Here is a 17068-nt window from a genome sequence, read left to right as displayed (position 1 = left end):
AAATAGATCTTGCACAGTTGTTGGACACGCCTGTACAAAGCCAGATAGATGATTGACAAAGTAAGATAAAAACAGGACTATAAAGGAATAAAGGAAACAAAGAATAGCTTCACAAGGACTCATTGTTACAGTTAACACAATGATACATTATGCTGCAACTTTCTCATTGCACAATACTTATGTTCAACCTTGATGTACAGATATGAAGTTTTGCAATACAGGTATCTTCCATGGCTGAATGAAATTTACCAAATAGATATGTTGATGGAACAGACAGTATATTTTAGCAGCTTATCCACAGTCATCAAATGATTACCTACCACCACCATTTATTCATTTCAGAAAATCACTAAATAATTGCAAGGCCTAAAATATAAAATGGTCAGGCAAAGCCATGTTACAAAAGAGAAGAGTGCCTTCCTATGAAAAGAAGAAAAAAACCAAATATTTCCAAAGTCCAAAGATAGTTGTGGTAGGAAACTTTCACCTGTAGGAATCTCAGCAGGCTTAATATTAACAATGTAATTCTTACATACATTGTAATAGCAATAGCACATAGACCGCTTCAGTGCTTTTACAGCCCCATCTAAGCATTTTACAGAGTCAGCCTATTGCCCCCATCAGTCTGGGTCCTCATTTTACCAACCTCGGAAGGATGGAAGAATGAGTCAACCTTGAGTATGGTGAGATTCGAACTGCCAAATTGCAGTCAGCCGACAGTTCGTTCGTTCATTCATTCATTCATTCATTCAGTCAGTCAGTCAGTCAGTCAGTCAGTCAGTCAGTCAGTCAGTCAGTCTCATTCATTCATTTATTTGTTCACTCATTCTTTTCCCTGACTGCCCAGGGTAGCTCTCCTTATTTGATCAGTACGAGAACTTGAGAAAGTACAACTGGCACAAAGCCACTTCTGGCACACTGCCATTCCATAGTAAAATAATTTACAAAGATTTTAGCATAAAAAGTAGCCCTTAACATATTAAAAAGATGACTGAAGATGCCAATCAACCTGTTGCAAAAGATCTACCATCAGTAGACTGGTCATTATTCTTGTTCTTGGAAACAGGATGCTAAATTATGCCACTTGCAAATATCTCAGCCATTCAATTAGTTCAATTAGCTCCAGTCTTTTGACTTATGGCACATTCCGTGTGGCTGTCTTAAAGCATTTCTGTTGAGAGGCAAAATGCCTACTTAGTCTGTTAGCTCACTAGCTCATTTGTGGACACGAAAAAAAGCAATGCAATGAGATGGGGGGAAAAAAATCCCACAAAAAGAGATGTTACTTTAACTGGAGCCAGCAAGTCACTTCTCCAAATCCACTTTCCCTTCCTGAGCTCCAGACATTTTATTCTGATCTCTGCTGAATTAGAGCAATAGAAATCTGAATAATGTTGGCTGGCTGAGGACATTTTGTCAGTGTTTATTCACTGCTTCCGGGCATTAGCGTTGCTAGGAATCCCTAGTAAGCCCAAGCCTTTTGCTTTAAAATCCACATTCTGTTTCAGACACAATTAAGTAGAACAGTGATTAGATCACATATTTGGATGTTTGGAGCTGTTTGGGAAAATCAACTTTGTCTCTGCTTTCATCAGAATATCTTTTTCTACATATGCATCTAATATATTGAATCAAGGGTGGCAGTTTTCCTGATTCTGCAAGCGTCTTTCTTCTAATTACCTCATTTCCACATATATATCTAGTTTACCCAAGACAAAATACACAACACACTGAAAATATTTATAAAGTGGCCTTTACCAAACCTTAAGCAATGAGAGAGAGAGAAATGTATTTCCTCCTGTAGCTTAAAAATCATAACAAAAAAGCATTGTTCTTTCAATATCACCCTAACCCTTTGTGTTTTTTCCCCTACATTACAAAGATCTAGCAGGTCAGAAATTAGCTATGAACAATTGAGTTACTACGGTAATGGGGTGTTTATTGGGACTTACTGTCAGCATAAACCAGGACAAACTGTCTTCAATCATCAAGTCTGTTTAACTATGATTAAGCTCTGCTGGGGTTTGCAGTCCTTATCTCTCTGCAACTACCGAGTCCGCTGAGAAAATAGCAGGGCTGGGACTAAAATTTGAAGTCTGCAAGCCTTGAGAACTACAATTTATTTTTCTTTTGCTGGGCAAGTCGGCAAAATATAGAAACACTGCACAAGAAAGATAGCTGTCACAAAGAGCCCTATAAAAAAGAGGGGGTGGGGAATGTGGCTTTGAAAAATAAAACACAGAGTTTGCTAAAACGGAACCACTATCCAGTCCCCAACCCAAAAAACAAATCGTTTGAACTGTAGCTAATTGGCAAACTACAGATTTGATGTACTTTGTTTACATATATTTCATATGCAGGTGGTATAAACACTGGAAATGCTTTTAATGTTCCAAAATGAGATGGTTTACAAGTTTACTTTGCATACTTTATTAAGGACTCTTGTTGCTAAAACACTGCAAATAAATTTTAAAAATTACCAAATTCATTTACAGAATGAAAATTGTTTGATGATTGGTTTGTGGTAAACATGATGAATCATATTGGTTTCCATAAGTAAGGAAACTTTCCTTTTTCCATGTATTATAATAAGAATAAGAATAAGAATCAAGCCGGAGAAGCTCATGTTAATGGAGGATTTATTATTATTATTAAAAATCAAGTAATAGAACTTGCCATGAAAATGAAGTGGGCTATTACTACCCATGTAAAAGAAGCTGTTGTACATTGGTATGAACGGATTAATTCTGAAATTGGGAATCTGTCTTTAAGAAAATTGGTTGTCTAAAAACCATTGCAGAATGGTTTCCAGAGACTTGGAAAGAAAAGAGGGCAGGAGTCCAATTGGGAACAGAAACAGGAAGGCATCCAAAGGTGCCTCATGAATTTATATAAAAGTTTGGGTTAATCTCTCCCAACAGATTGCTCAAGATTAGCCAGTGAGCTCTGCAGAGGATTGGGTCTGAATTCTGGATATTCCGGTTGAATTCAGGGCCACCTGCTGCTTTTCTAGCCTTGATGCAAACAAGTATATACGGTACATTCCCATATGGATATATGGATAGCCAAGTACAGGTTGTAATTTCCTGCAGGTGTTCATTGAGAAAGATGATTTCCTCTAAAAATAATTAGACTGCAGCTTCAGTAAATTGTTCTAAGACAAAGTCCATTCAGCAATGTTTAAGATTTGGGGGCAGATGTGGGTGGGTGGGAGGGTGGGGAAACAGATAGTCTATTGAAAACCCCTGGGCAATACATTATTTTTCAATATATTTTCTCTATAAAGGAAAAGAAAACACCTTCAACTCAGTATCCATCTTAGTTTTTTAATTATAATAATTTATTTATGCATTCTTACTGGTTAGGAAAAGTGTTGGGTTTTTTTGGGGAAAAAAATTAAAGGATTTGGCTATGTTACCAAGCTCTATATTTTAAAAATTGTGGAGACCATGTCTCTCCTTGGAAGTTTAGGTGGAGGGATTTTAGGTAAAAGCTCTTGAGCATAAGCTGTGCTATGAAGTCCAGCTTCTCGGAGAGCCAGCTCAACACGAACTCGGGTATCAGAAATTATCTGAATAAAAAAGATAATACAATATGTTAATACAAGCCTCGTATAATAAATTGCTACAGTTAGAATCATCTGCAAGTCATGGAACAAGAATGAGGGTAGGCATGGCCACCTTTCTGGTATTAAGTAGACAATTTGAAGTAATTGGGACCAACTAGTCCAGGGGTGTCAAACTGGCAGACCGCGGGCCGGATGTGTTACGTGCAGGCCATGCCTACCCCAGCTCTGCGAAGGGGAAGAAACATTGTGATACATCATGTGACTGGAATGTGACACGGTAAGTTTGACACCTTTGAGTTAATCTAATCTCCCCAAATTTTTAACTCCAATTCTTAACTTTTAAAAGTTAATTCCTATTTCAAATTAGTTATTATAATTCTTAGTGTTTATTAGGCACAAACCTTTCCGTAGTTATCAGGCTGATTTCCGCTAACGTGCCTTAGTATGTTATGTTCTTAGCTGCTTTTTAGTTATGTTGCACTTATCCTGTTTTGTACATTTTTTTCAATGTTCACTTTTAATCCTTGTGCTTCTAGAATACTCTTTACTGATGTTGCTCTATCAAAGTCTAAATTTAGTCTTATTTGTGCTTGTACAGTATACATAGTAACAATCACAATTTGATTTGAATCAGTAGAAATGCTATTTTTGAATGCTATCTGAGCGACTGGCTTCTCCTGTCCAAATCAACTGGTGATTTCAAATGTCAACCTGTGCCCTACCATTCCAGAAGCACATAAAATGGGCTTTCTTGGTGCCTTCTCCCAAGTTCTAGAACTCTATCAAAGCCAGAATAGTCACATTTTTCTTGTTCTTTTGCTCTAAGCATGTCAGGCAAACAATGTTTGGGTTCACAGATTGCCCTAAACTGATGAAGTATGCTTGGTTTCAGCTTAGTGCATGTCTATTTATATAAGAATGCCAATCTGCTGCACAAGCTACACACCTGCTCATCACTGAATGTATGCAACACAAACAGAGGTTTCTGTAGAATAAATTCTTCTTCAGTTCCAATACCCATCCGTGCTTTAGAGGCCACTGTATCCGCCACCATCCGAGCAGGATCAAATTCTGCCACAATAGCAACCTGAAGAAGAAAGGAAGTAGGAACAATTGAGTTATGCTCCTACTTTTCCCACTTCCTTAAATAAAGGACAAAAAAAATCTAAACTTTTCAGAAAATTACAGTCTAAAAATAAGTGAAGAGACAATTCAAATCTGAGAACTTCACCTGTGTGCAGGACACCCCTTCCCCAACCTATCCAGGTGGTCCAGGAAGGTAACCATATTACCAAGATGCCTAGCAAGACCACCAAGAATAAGCTCTCCAATTTGGCTTTTGATGTAGATCATGCATCAAGGGTGATCAAGACATTCTCAGTACTATATCTATAAATTCAAATTTCCAATTCTGGAAATCAGATTGAAATCAACAAAGGTCAGGCTTTAAAAATAAGAACCAGCATTTTCAACTAACTTCAGAATATAGTGACAGCCAATATCTTGTGGATCTAGGAGAGAATTATCTACTACGTTAGACATTTGAGCAATCATATTTTGCAACAGTTGAATTTAATCAATTATCTTCAAAGGCACCGTTATATATTTGTCCAAACTTAATTTTCAAATATATAATTCTCAAATATATAAAAACTAAGCCAGGGTCTGTCTCTTCACATAGTTTGACACAAGAGCAGTACAGGGAATCTTTGACTTATCACCACAATTGGGACAAAAATTTCTGTTGCTAAGTGAGACAATTGTTAAGTGAGTTTTGCAGCTTTTGATGATCTTTTTGCCACAGTTGTTAAGTGAATCACTGCGGTTGTTAAGCTAATAACATGGTTGTTAAATAAATTTGGCTTCCCAATTGATTTTCCTTCTCAGAAGCCCACAAAAAGTGGTCACGTGATCACAGGACACTGCAACCATCATAAATACGAGTCAGTTGCCAAGTGTCTGAATTTTGATCACACAATCGTGGGGATGCTGCCACGGTCAAAAGCATGAAAAGTGGCCATAAGTCACTTTTTTCAGTGCTGTTGTAATTTGGAACAGTCACTAAACGAACTATTGTAAGTTGAGGACTACCTGTAATTGTAAACTGTTCGAAATCATTTGTGGTCATCATAGCTATTAAAATTTCCTTTCTTAATCCAGTATCCCTGAGACTTTTCAGTTGTGCACCTCTTCTCTCTGACTACAATATCCTCTTATCTTAGTTTTCGTCTTAGGTTTTGGGTTCATCTATCCTGAAACATGAGTCCAAAAACTTCACTTCCTTCCTTGGATGAGTAATTAAAAGTAGTCAAGCTGAGTGTATACTGTATGTTTCAGGACAAGACAAAGTCTTAATTTCAGGAATTTGTATCCAACTCACTTCTGAGAGACAGCTTTGGCCAATGTAGCCATGAAAATGGCTCTAAGGAGAAATGTGCCGCAGAATGGACTTGGAACCATGAGAGATGACTGAAGTTACCTGTATAAAGCAGAACCCTCTTTAATTATGGAGTTAAGAGTTGGAAGAGTTTGGAATTAAGATCTCAAAGGTCATCTAAATCTAACTCCTTGGTCAGTTCTGACAGAAGGCTATCCAGCTTTCATCACCAAGTCACCAATGAAAGGGAACTATCATTTCATGATTTTTGTATCATTTACAGATCCCATATTTATCCCATCAATTGTTTCACCCATATGATTAATAAAAAGTGTTGAACAGAGTTGGGCCAAAACACAGCCGTGTATCATTCTACTTACTATTTTACAGTCTACAAGCTGGTGTGGAGCCATTTAGGCATCATCCAGGCAATCATGAAACCATCTAACAATTGCATCATCCAGCTCATATTTTCCCATTTTATTATGGAGGGCATAAGGGGAGACTTCATTACATCAGCTTTCCAGTCTATCAAGGAGTGATACCGGATATTTTTTCCATTTGGTTAGCATTCTAAACTAAGCATGATGACAATTAAAAAATTACTTCCCTTCCTTCAGTTTGTACCATTTTAACCGGCACGTACACCAAAGGATGCAAGAATTGGCTTTTAAAAAACCTTTATAACAAATCAGAAAGCACTGACAATGACTAATAATTCTGGTCTCATCTGATGTGTCACCACAGATATTAAAGCAATGACACAGAGCATTTATGTAGAAGAAGCAAATCTAGTTCACTTTCCAAAACTTTCATATTTGTAGTTGTGGTTTCTTGGAAACACCCTGAGGTAAAATTGTTGGAAGGTTTTCAAGTTTTCATCTGCACAGACTGGAGTTCAAAAGCTTATGGGGAAAAAAAACAGTAATCAATTGGATGTTTTGCTTAAATATACCCTATTTCCCTTAATTAGCAATTTAAAATTTCTTGTCATTATGTAACAGAAGCTAGATTTGGGGCAAATTATTTATTTATTATTGTACTGTTAACCCATGTTTTCAGATAATTGTTCCCAAAGTGGCTCATACCAATTTTTTTTAAAAAATCTGTCTTTAAGATTTCTGTCCAAAAAGATCAAAATTAGTGGGGGGGGGGGAGAGAATTGGAATGAAAAGGGAGATCTGTTTCTCAAGCCCCCTCCCCTCCCTGAAACAAAAAGATCAAGAAATACGAAGGCGCAATTTACATGCAGCAAAGGCCGGACTGAACTTCCCTTCCTGGATCTCTAGCTTTAATAACAATATGAGCTTCTTGTTCTTTTGGCCTGTGGGTGAGGCCAAGACCTGCTCCCTTCAACTCTGCATTCCCAGAGCATCCATTTAAAATAAGAGCTATGGATGTCATGAAACCGATTTTATGATTCTGAAAATGTAGATAACAATATCAACCCCCAAAGCATCTCACTTTAGAAGGGACTTCTTAAGTTGCTAGGCAGCCACCATATATAGAAACATGTACGTTGACCCTGGATTTGCCTGGGTCAACTACCCACTCACTTTCTCTCTTATTTTGCTACATGCTGTGCCCCAAATCATTTTATGCTGCTGAAATGTTTTGTCCTGCAGCATATGTAGATGTGGTCTAGTGGTATTCGGAGAGGGAAAAAACTAGCAAGAACTTAGAGCATAAATCAACCTGAAAGGAAACACGGTTCCTGACATATCTAATCAAGTGATTGAGGAAAAAAGACCAAGAAGTGAGCAAGAGAGCATTTTGATTGTGGCTTTCTTTGCTGGCAATGGATCCATGTTTTCATCTTTCTAATATCCAGATAAGACAATGGTTTTATTGGCTTCAATAATTAAATATATTTCTACATTCTGTTGCCAAATCATCAGCAAGGACACATGAATAATGAAAGCTATCCAAATGCTATCAACAGCTCAACCTAGAGCTGAGATTAATAATAGCATTTTTAAAAAATCTGTCTTTAAGATTTCTGTCCAAAAAGATCAAAATTAGTGGGGGGGGGAGAGAATTGGAAGGAAAAGAAGGAAGATCTGTTTCTCAAGCCCCCTCCCCTCCCTGAAACAAAAAGACCAAGAAATACGAAGGCGCAATTTACATGCAGCAAAGGCCGGACTGAACTTCCCTTCCTGGATCTCTAGCTTTAATAACAATATGAGCTTCTTGTTCTTTTGGCCTGTGGGTGAGGCCAAGACCTGCTCCCTTCAACTCTGCATTCCCAGAGCATCCATTTAAAATAAGAGCTATGGATGTCATGAAACCGATTTTATGATTCTGAAAATGTAGATAACAATATCAACCCCCAAAGCATCTCACTTTAGAAGGGACTTCTTAAGTTGCTAGGCAGCCACCATACATAGAAACATGTACGTTGACCCTGGATTTGCCTGGGTCAACTACCCACTCACTTTCTCTCTTATTTTGCTACATGCTGTGCCCCAAATCATTTTATGCTGCTGAAATGTTTTGTCCTGCAGCATATGTAGATGTGGTCTAGTGGTATTCGGAGAGGGAAAAAACTAGCAAGAACTTAGAGCATAAATCAACCTGAAAGGAAACACGGTTCCTGACATATCTAATCAAGTGATTGAGGAAAAAAGACCAAGAAGTGAGCAAGAGAGCATTTTGATTGTGGCTTTCTTTGCTGGCAATGGATCCATGTTTTCATCTTTCTAATATCCAGATAAGACAATGGTTTTATTGGCTTCAATAATTAAATATATTTCTACATTCTGTTGCCAAATCATCAGCAAGGACACATGAATAATGAAAGCTATCCAAATGCTATCAACTGCTCAACCTAGAGCTGAGATTAATAATAGCATTTTTTTAAAAAATGTGGATTCTTATTGAGACTGCCTCCTGTGAAAAGATGATTGGGGAGCAATGATTTTATAGCCTGCCATGGCTATTGTTTTCACATCAAAGCAATACAATCAAGCTTTAAGTGACTTGCCATCAGTGACTATTACATTTATTAGGGAGCCTTTAAAATATAAGTGGGATACTTTTAAGTAAAACAGTGGCATTAAGTTAATAGTAAGGTAACACATACATTATCAGATGAACATTTCTTTAGAATAATTGCTTTATGGAGTGGGCGAACTCCAGCAGCAACAGCAAAGGATAATGAGTTGTTTTCAACAAACTCCGAGGCCCGAACATCTTCTTAAAAGGGTGTGAGTGGACAGAGACTGTGATCCATCTCCAATATAAGGTAACCCTCAGATAACCATTGCATTTGTATACCCCGATGTCATGTGACTGTGATGCTTAACAATGGAGATTCTGACACTTTTAGTTGCTATTGTTAAAGTGTACCACTGTGGTACACTTGGGTCATTAGGTGAGGTCATCACATTGTCGCCATTTGTGACTTCCTGCTGGTTTCCCTATTGACTGTGCTTTTAGGAAGCCAGCAAAAGTCTCAAATGGTTATAGCATGATGACGATGTTGGAAGGAAAATAATAATAATAATAATAACAGAGTTGGAAGGGACCTTGGAGGTCTTTTAGTCCAATGCCCTGCCCAGGCAGGAAACCCTACATCATTTCAGACAAAAGGTTATCCAACATTTTCTTAAAAATTTCCAGTGTTGGAGCATTCATAACTTCTGCAGGCAAGTTGTTCCACTGATTAATTGTTCTAACTGTCAGGAAATTTCTCCTTAGTTCTAAGTTACTTCTCTCTTTGATTAGTTTCCACCCATTGCTTCTTGTTCTACCCTCAGGTGCTTTGGAGAATAGTTTGACTCCCTCTTCTTTGTGGCAGCCCCTGAGATATTGGAACACTGCTATCATGTCTCCCCTAGTCCTTCCTTTCATTAAACTAGACATACCGAATTCCTGCAACCGTTCTTCATATGTTTAGATGGAACTAATCCATCTGGTTTAGTTCCAAGCTGGGAGAAAGACACCGGAAACATGGAGGCTGATTGGAAAGAAAGGTTTATTGATGAAGCAGAACCACCAACCACATGTGATTCTGGGCAGCTGACACAATGATTGAATGAGTGGAAGAATCTTTATAGGTTTCTGTGTCTTTGAAGTCTGGACTGTTCTGGGGGCGGTGCCATGAAGGGATTTGTGTTCTGAAAGGGTGTTGGGCAATTCCGACTATGGCTAATGGCTTTCATTCTGCGTTGGATCTTGGGTGAGGGGCTGCTTTCTAATCCTACCATTCTGCCAAGGAGTTTTGAAATATCCTGTTTTGAATGGATCTGCATTTCTAAAAGCTGGCCTCCTCAGTTTCTGCTTGGGGGCAGGAAGACTGGTGTTGGTTTCTGCCTTCCTTAAGAGCATGTTTCTCCATTTGTCCCTTTGGGGAAATATAACATCCTGCCTTTTTAATATTCCTCAAAATATTTCATTCTTCTGGGATGGAAGGACTTCCTACAATGGGGTGCTGTGATGCCGTAACTGTGAGCTGGGCATCCGGATCGCAATCATATGTGCATCACAGATGCTGCAACTAACATAAGTGTGAGGACTCATCAAAACTACTATTCACTCAACACTGTTGTAAATTCACATGGTTGCTGAATAAGTGGTCATTAAATAAGGACCATTTCTATAGTTTACATTAGCTGCTCAAAGGCAATTTTAATCATCTGGTTCAGATTGGAGACCAGATTCTGGGTCTGAAAGAACAGGTTTCTGTTCGCATAAATTCAAATATGGCAGTTCAGAGCAACTATAGCTTTTAGGTTAAATTCAGAAAAACAACTGCTGCTTCATCTCCAGAGGCCACTGCTTGGTTTTTTAAGAAAAAGAATTGATGCAAGATTTTCTATTTTGTTGCTGTTGCCAAATTTGGCAATCAGTAAATAGCCTGTGGATTATTGAAAGACATTTTTATTGCTGTATTACCTGTATGCTCCAGGATCTGCACTACCTATCTGCTTCCTAGCTGATTTTCGTTGTCTACCTCAGAGTTGACTTTTACAGCCTTAAATCGCTTGGGGGCCATTTAGATTGCCTCTCCTAGCCTGTTCTAATCCAGCTTTCAATATTTTAGGAGTGGGATTTAGCCATGATGGACAATATTCATGAGTCCATCATGAATATTCTATGCCAAGGCCTCATCAAGTGTGGCTCCTTGTCAGGCATGTCCACCTTTCTAAGTGCATTAGGAGTGACAGGCAAGTCAGCTTCATTAGTTGCTCACAGCACATCTTTCCACCCAAAATTCAGGATCCTTTTGCTGCTATTGGTTTTAAAAATGTAGGGTTTTAAATCACCAGGCTAATGTTTTTTTATTTCTAATGCTGCAAATTTGCTTTCTTCTGCAATATCCTCTAGGATGCTCTAAAATCAAAATTTAGTAATCCAGTCTCTTCTCATCATTTGCACTGAACCACAATAATGAAACCCTCCAGTATGGAAAATGGACCAAGACGCCATATGACTTTCTGATTTCATGCATCTTCTCTGACTTGGCAGCCAGAGGAAGTCAATAAATTCTGGGTTGTGTCTACTGGCACTTAGCAGATAAAAGCTGCCCACAAGCTAACAGACACTCCGGGGAACATCTTGAAGAAGCAATGGTGGTGGTTTTCTCTGAAAAGCAGTAAGGATTTGGACCCCAAAGGAATCTGTTTAATTTTCTCTATGACTGGCAAGTATTTCTCACTGAGACCAAAGCTAGGAACAATTTAACCACCGGTTAAATATGAAAATTACAAGCCGACATTAACAAGTCAAACCAAGCTGAGAGAACAGTGCAATATTGCCTTTAGAGAAACGACGTCAAAAGCTGAAATAAGTACTATCGGGGGGGAAAATGCTACACCAGCTGATTCATACAAACAGAGCGATTGTTGCAAAACGTAGTTTAGATAACAATGAAATGAATTTTACATGAAACAGCTATGTATGCCATCTGAAGAAAAAAAAAGAAAAGAGAAGAGTTCAGTTTTATGGCAGGAAAGAAACTAGATGCTATCTGGTCTTATACCTTCAAACAGAGGGAACATGGCTTAGATGTCTTTGATTTAGTAACACTACACAAGGCAACCTAACAATACATACAGTTAAGAAGCTAGATACAAAGTCCACACCAATTCAAGTTACTAATGGTTACAAAAACAGGAATTATTATTGATTCTAAGATGCATCTAACCAGGACTACTTGGCCTAGTGTCATATTGTTGTGCGGAGCATCAGTGTCATCTAAGCTCTTTGTGACCACTGAAAAAGTATCTCCAGATGCATGTAGCATGGGGTTTTTTTCCCACTCTTTCTGAATGGTTGCAAATGAAGGTACCAGGCAGTTTCTGTCAATCCCCAACTATTATGCCTGTAATGCTTTGATGGCTATAGTAGCCCAATGTTAATTACCACGAATTAAGAACCAATAAATACAATGAGACATATTTTTGAGTAAACATTCATGGAACTGGACTGTTAAACCTCAAGTTCTCAGAGATTTCAAGTAACAGGACTTATATCTATGACATTTTTTAAATGAGAAGGGCGAAGAAGCATGCTTGTTGCAGGAGTGATGGACTGGATTGATTTCCTTTTTTAGGGATTACAAAGTCTACAAAGCCAGCAGATGTAAATTTCAGCATTAGCCAGAAACAGTAATTGTGGATTCTGATGCCTTTTGGTAGCAACCTTCTACTGAGTTGGAGACCCATTCTAATGCAGTCACTTGCATTGCCTAAGACTCAACAGGCAACACTACATTCATAGCCTTTGCAGCTATAAAAATGCTTGAGGTTGAAATTATACCAAAGAAAAACTGACAATTTTTTCTGAATCATAGTGGAAAGATCTGACAATATCAGAAATAAATACATATATAAAAATCCATAGTGTCAGAATATTGTTGATTTCTGAAAACAAACTTGTTGTTTGTAGGAAAAGTAACTAATTGGGAAATGACATATAGTCTTTCCAAATATATAAATATTTCTCTTGAAAATTAAGCATCGGAAAGCCTTCTTCCAACCACTGGACTAGCCTGGATCTCTGAATTATACACATTTCATTCTTTCTACTTTCATCAATATAAATCTTGCTGCCAAAAAAACATACAAACTTATAATCAAGGAAGACAGGGACAAAGAAATACATTTATAGATATGAGGACACACTTAGCTCTCTAATGCTATTGCTTTTAGCCTTTATTTGATTTTTTTTTGTGCGGAATAAAGATATCTTTTTGCTATAGAAGAGAATATAAATATTTCAGGGTTGTACTGTGAAGTCCTTGATGTAGCACATGGCATCACCACAGCATGCAAATCAACTAGAGTCCAGCAAAACATTTTAAGTAAGCTAAAAGATCCCAGAAAGGGAAAAATAACTCTAAGAGCCATCTACAATATAAAGTGTAAGAACTGCAACAGTCACTGTGTAAGAGAGACGGGCAGAAAATTAGCAGAGCACATCCATGAGCACCAAATCAGAAGATATGATGAAACTCTTTAATCTCACAATACATAGACAGACTCAACCATAATTTCAATTGGGAAACTTGAGCATCTTAGTCCAAGCAAAATATTTAAAAAAAACAAAACATCAGAGAATTCCTGGAAGTTTGGCATTCAGACAAATGAGCCATCACCAGACACATAGAGATAAGCCACATTTACACACCATTCAAAATAGATGATAAAAACAATAGACCACAACACCCCCTCTCTCCAGCATCCTACATACAGATAAGCAGGGATTAACACAAGATAATCAACCAAGCAGAAAACAATATCCTAATGAAGGAACTACTAAGCAGAAAACCATTTTTACACTATCCAATAATCAGAGTTCTGTGAATGTATTACAATCCATGGATACCTCTATACCTCTGGGGAAAGAGACAAAAAAGGAAAAACATATTGATTGCAGTCAATAATTTGGTTTCTGTTAATGTAGAAAACAATTAAGTCTAGTTCTAGATGAATGGTCAAAGCCTTCTGACTTGTGGACTTCACATATTAAGAATTAAATAGTAATTATTTCAAATAACAATAATAATGTTGTATGTCAAAATACATAATGTAATATACAATGAGCTATAAAGGACAAGGAATTTTTTTCCTCTTTTCATTTTGTGACAAATTTATGTCTCAATTAAATTTTATGCTGAGCCTTAATTACATATGAAAACAGACAGTGAAAATACCTGTTTCCTGAGAGCATCAAGGCGCTTCTTCCTTTCTTCTTCTTCCTGGATTTCCTTGAGGATTGCCACTTTTTTCTCCATCAAACGTTTTTCCAACAGCTTTTGCCTAAACTGAACTCTTTGAACAAGAAATCACAAAATCAGTGGCATACTACTCATCTATCTTCTCAATATTACTTTATTATTCAACCAACTATTGGAAGCAATGAAGACCTTAATTAAAGAAGTGTTACAAACTGTCTTTTATCTAGGAACCTTTATGTTACAGTTACACTACAATGCTACTCAGATTTATTCAGGAGAAAATATTAAATTCAATAAGCATGCATAGGATTGGACTGCAAATGTCTTCATTTTGTACTAAACATTATTTGTGTATGTATCAATAAATAATACGTTTTAAAATGCATTTAGATGGCTTATCACCGAATGAACTGATAAATTTTATTGCAATTTTCCACATCTACCATAGTCCAAATAACTAACTGATACTTGCTAACTGCGGAGGAATCACACAAAGTCTAGGATCAAAAAACATGACAAGCCAACTTCTGGCTTATCAATAGCACTTACCAATAGGACTTAGACTTATATACGGCTTCACAGTGCTTTACAGCCCTCTCTAAGTGATTTAGAGTCAGCATATTGCCCCCCAAAATCTGGGTCCTCAGTTTACGAACCTTGGAAGGATGGAAGGCTGAGTCAGCCATGAGCCAATCAGGACTGAATTGCTGGCAATGGGCAGTGAGTTAGTCATGCAGTACTGCATTCTAACTACTGCTAACCATAGCTCTCAACAAGTGCTTATGTACACAGGCGCTTTTTGCAAATTTCAAAGCCACTAGCTAATTTGAAAAATATTCTTATTATTGATTGTATTCCCTATTTACGTTACTAGCAAAATACTGGCCTTAATTCAAAATAGTGACACTGGAAGTATGTAAGTAATTAATGAAATGATACCTGGCTACAAATCGTTAAGATGAACTTTTTATACCTTTAGATAGCTACAAAATTGGTAAAATTGCCTCTATGCAAGAAATAATTCCTTAGAAACAGGGAAATGATGTTTACTGCTTCATCCAGCCAAATCTAATATGCCCAGAGTCAGTTTTGGTGAGATGGGTGACTATATAAATAAATATAAATAAATAAATAAAAGTTAAGCAATAATTAGTTTCAGTGTGGTTTATAGTTAGCTATTAGAGGAGGGTTGTGTAACAATAAAATAATCCTGTTAAATCAGGGTTCCTTCTACTGGTTCAGACTATGATATATCTAACATATTATTAATTTTAACTGAATCTTTATTTGGGACAGAATAGATATTCATTACCAGCTAAGTCCTGGGAGTTAAATAACATCCCAAACAGAATATTCTTATATAATTTCCAAAAGTAGTCAGGGTCAGAGGAAAACTGATAAAAATCTTTTCAAATGATCCAAATAAATGATTCTTATTTCCATGACTATGTCTGGCCAATTCCACAATGTCCCTAGCTCACTTTTTTAATTGTATCTTCAAAATTAGATTTCATGGTGAAGCACTATGGATTAACTCAGAGACCTGAAAATTGAGGATGTTCACAAGAATTTATATAGATTATACAGGGAAGAAAACTGTGAAGAATTCACAACTTCATATCTCATGTGACATTTTCATCATAAATATAGTCTGTGATCAACTACCCATAAAATCACAGAAACAGGCACCTGACACATTTGCTGAGATATGCACTGATAAGTGAGGACTTTAAATAGAACTATTTATATAGATTCTACATAATTAATGGATCTCAAAAGCTTATCTATGAAGATAAGTTGCTCTGAAGCACTGGATCCTTTGTTTCTGGATTCTGAAAGAAGTGCAAATAAATAGATGGGGAGAAGGGAAATTCATAACCTTTCCTTCCTCCCTCCCTCCCTTCCTTCCTTCCTTCCTTCCTTCCTTCCTTCCTTCCTTCCTTCCTTCCCCTTCCCTTCCTAAAAAATAAATAGAGTGAAAAATCTCTGACAGAGGAAGCTACAGATATTACTGTAACCTTTCTCTACTGGGCACCCTCCAAAAACATTGGTGTTGTCCACATCAACAGAACTCTAGGGGGAGAAACTGAATTAAGTGCATTTGACGCACAGAGGCCTCGCATACACGTACTCATGTCTGACAGCTCCAGCAAATACGTTTTCAAAATCTCAGTGCGGGCGGAGGATTACCCGAGTCAGTCATGTGGGGGCTCAACTTCTTTCATCTGGCAATTTAGTTGGGAAAGAGAATGTCTGTTTGGATTAGAAGCCAGACTAATATAAGAAAAATCGAGGGTGGGTTCCTGTGTTACATTTCACATGCAGGCAGCCGTGGACAAATACTACAAAGGCCCATCTAGTGAAAAAGAAAAAGGGAGAGCCAGATGGTGGGGATGGGTGGGCTGAAAAGAAGTACGGTACCTGATTTCTGCCACTGAACAGAGGAGCACGTGCTCTGTGTGAGTGTGAGCATCATTAGAATTTAGAATAGAATAGAATAGAATAGAATAGAATAGAATAGAATAGAATAGAATAGAATAGAATAGAATAGAATTCTTTATTGGCCAAGTGTGATTGGACACACAAGGAATTTGTCTTCGGTGCATATGCTCTCAGTATACATAAAAGAAAAGATACGTTCATCAAGAATCATAAGGTACAACACTTAATGATAATCATAGGGTACAAATAAGCAATCAAATCATATTAGGAAACAGTCAATATAAATCATAATGATACCAGCAACAAGGTTACAGTCATACAGTCATAAGTGGGAGGAGATGAGTGATAGGAACGATGACAAGATTAATAGTAATGCAGACTTAGTAACTAGTTTGACAGTGTTGAGGGAATTATTTGTTTAGCAGAGTGATGGCATTCGGGGAAAAACTGTTCTTGTGTCTAGTTGTTCTGGTGTGCAATGCTCTATAGGGTCATTCTG

At 37.4% G+C, this 17068-nt stretch overlaps 1 protein-coding gene across 5 annotated transcripts in view; it reads right to left on the bottom strand.

Moving 5' to 3' along the window:
- Positions 1-2433: 2433 nt before the first annotated feature.
- Positions 2434-17068, bottom strand: part of CCDC148 (coiled-coil domain containing 148) — a 189833-nt gene continuing 175198 nt past the window's right edge. For all 5 annotated transcript variants that reach the window (XM_058192293.1, XM_058192303.1, XM_058192314.1 and 2 more), the window contains 3 exons: positions 14104-14221; positions 4515-4655; positions 2434-3571 (listed from right to left, as the gene is read on the bottom strand). In XM_058192293.1, the coding sequence (XP_058048276.1) occupies positions 3425-3571; positions 4515-4655; positions 14104-14221 (406 nt within the window). In that variant the 3' untranslated portion in view covers positions 2434-3424. The remainder of the gene's footprint in view (positions 3572-4514; positions 4656-14103; positions 14222-17068) is intronic.

This window comes from Ahaetulla prasina, chromosome 1 (genome assembly GCF_028640845.1).
Source record: "Ahaetulla prasina isolate Xishuangbanna chromosome 1, ASM2864084v1, whole genome shotgun sequence".
NCBI lineage: Eukaryota > Metazoa > Chordata > Lepidosauria > Squamata > Colubridae > Ahaetulla > Ahaetulla prasina.
This window is presented reverse-complemented; position numbering and strand designations above follow the sequence as displayed.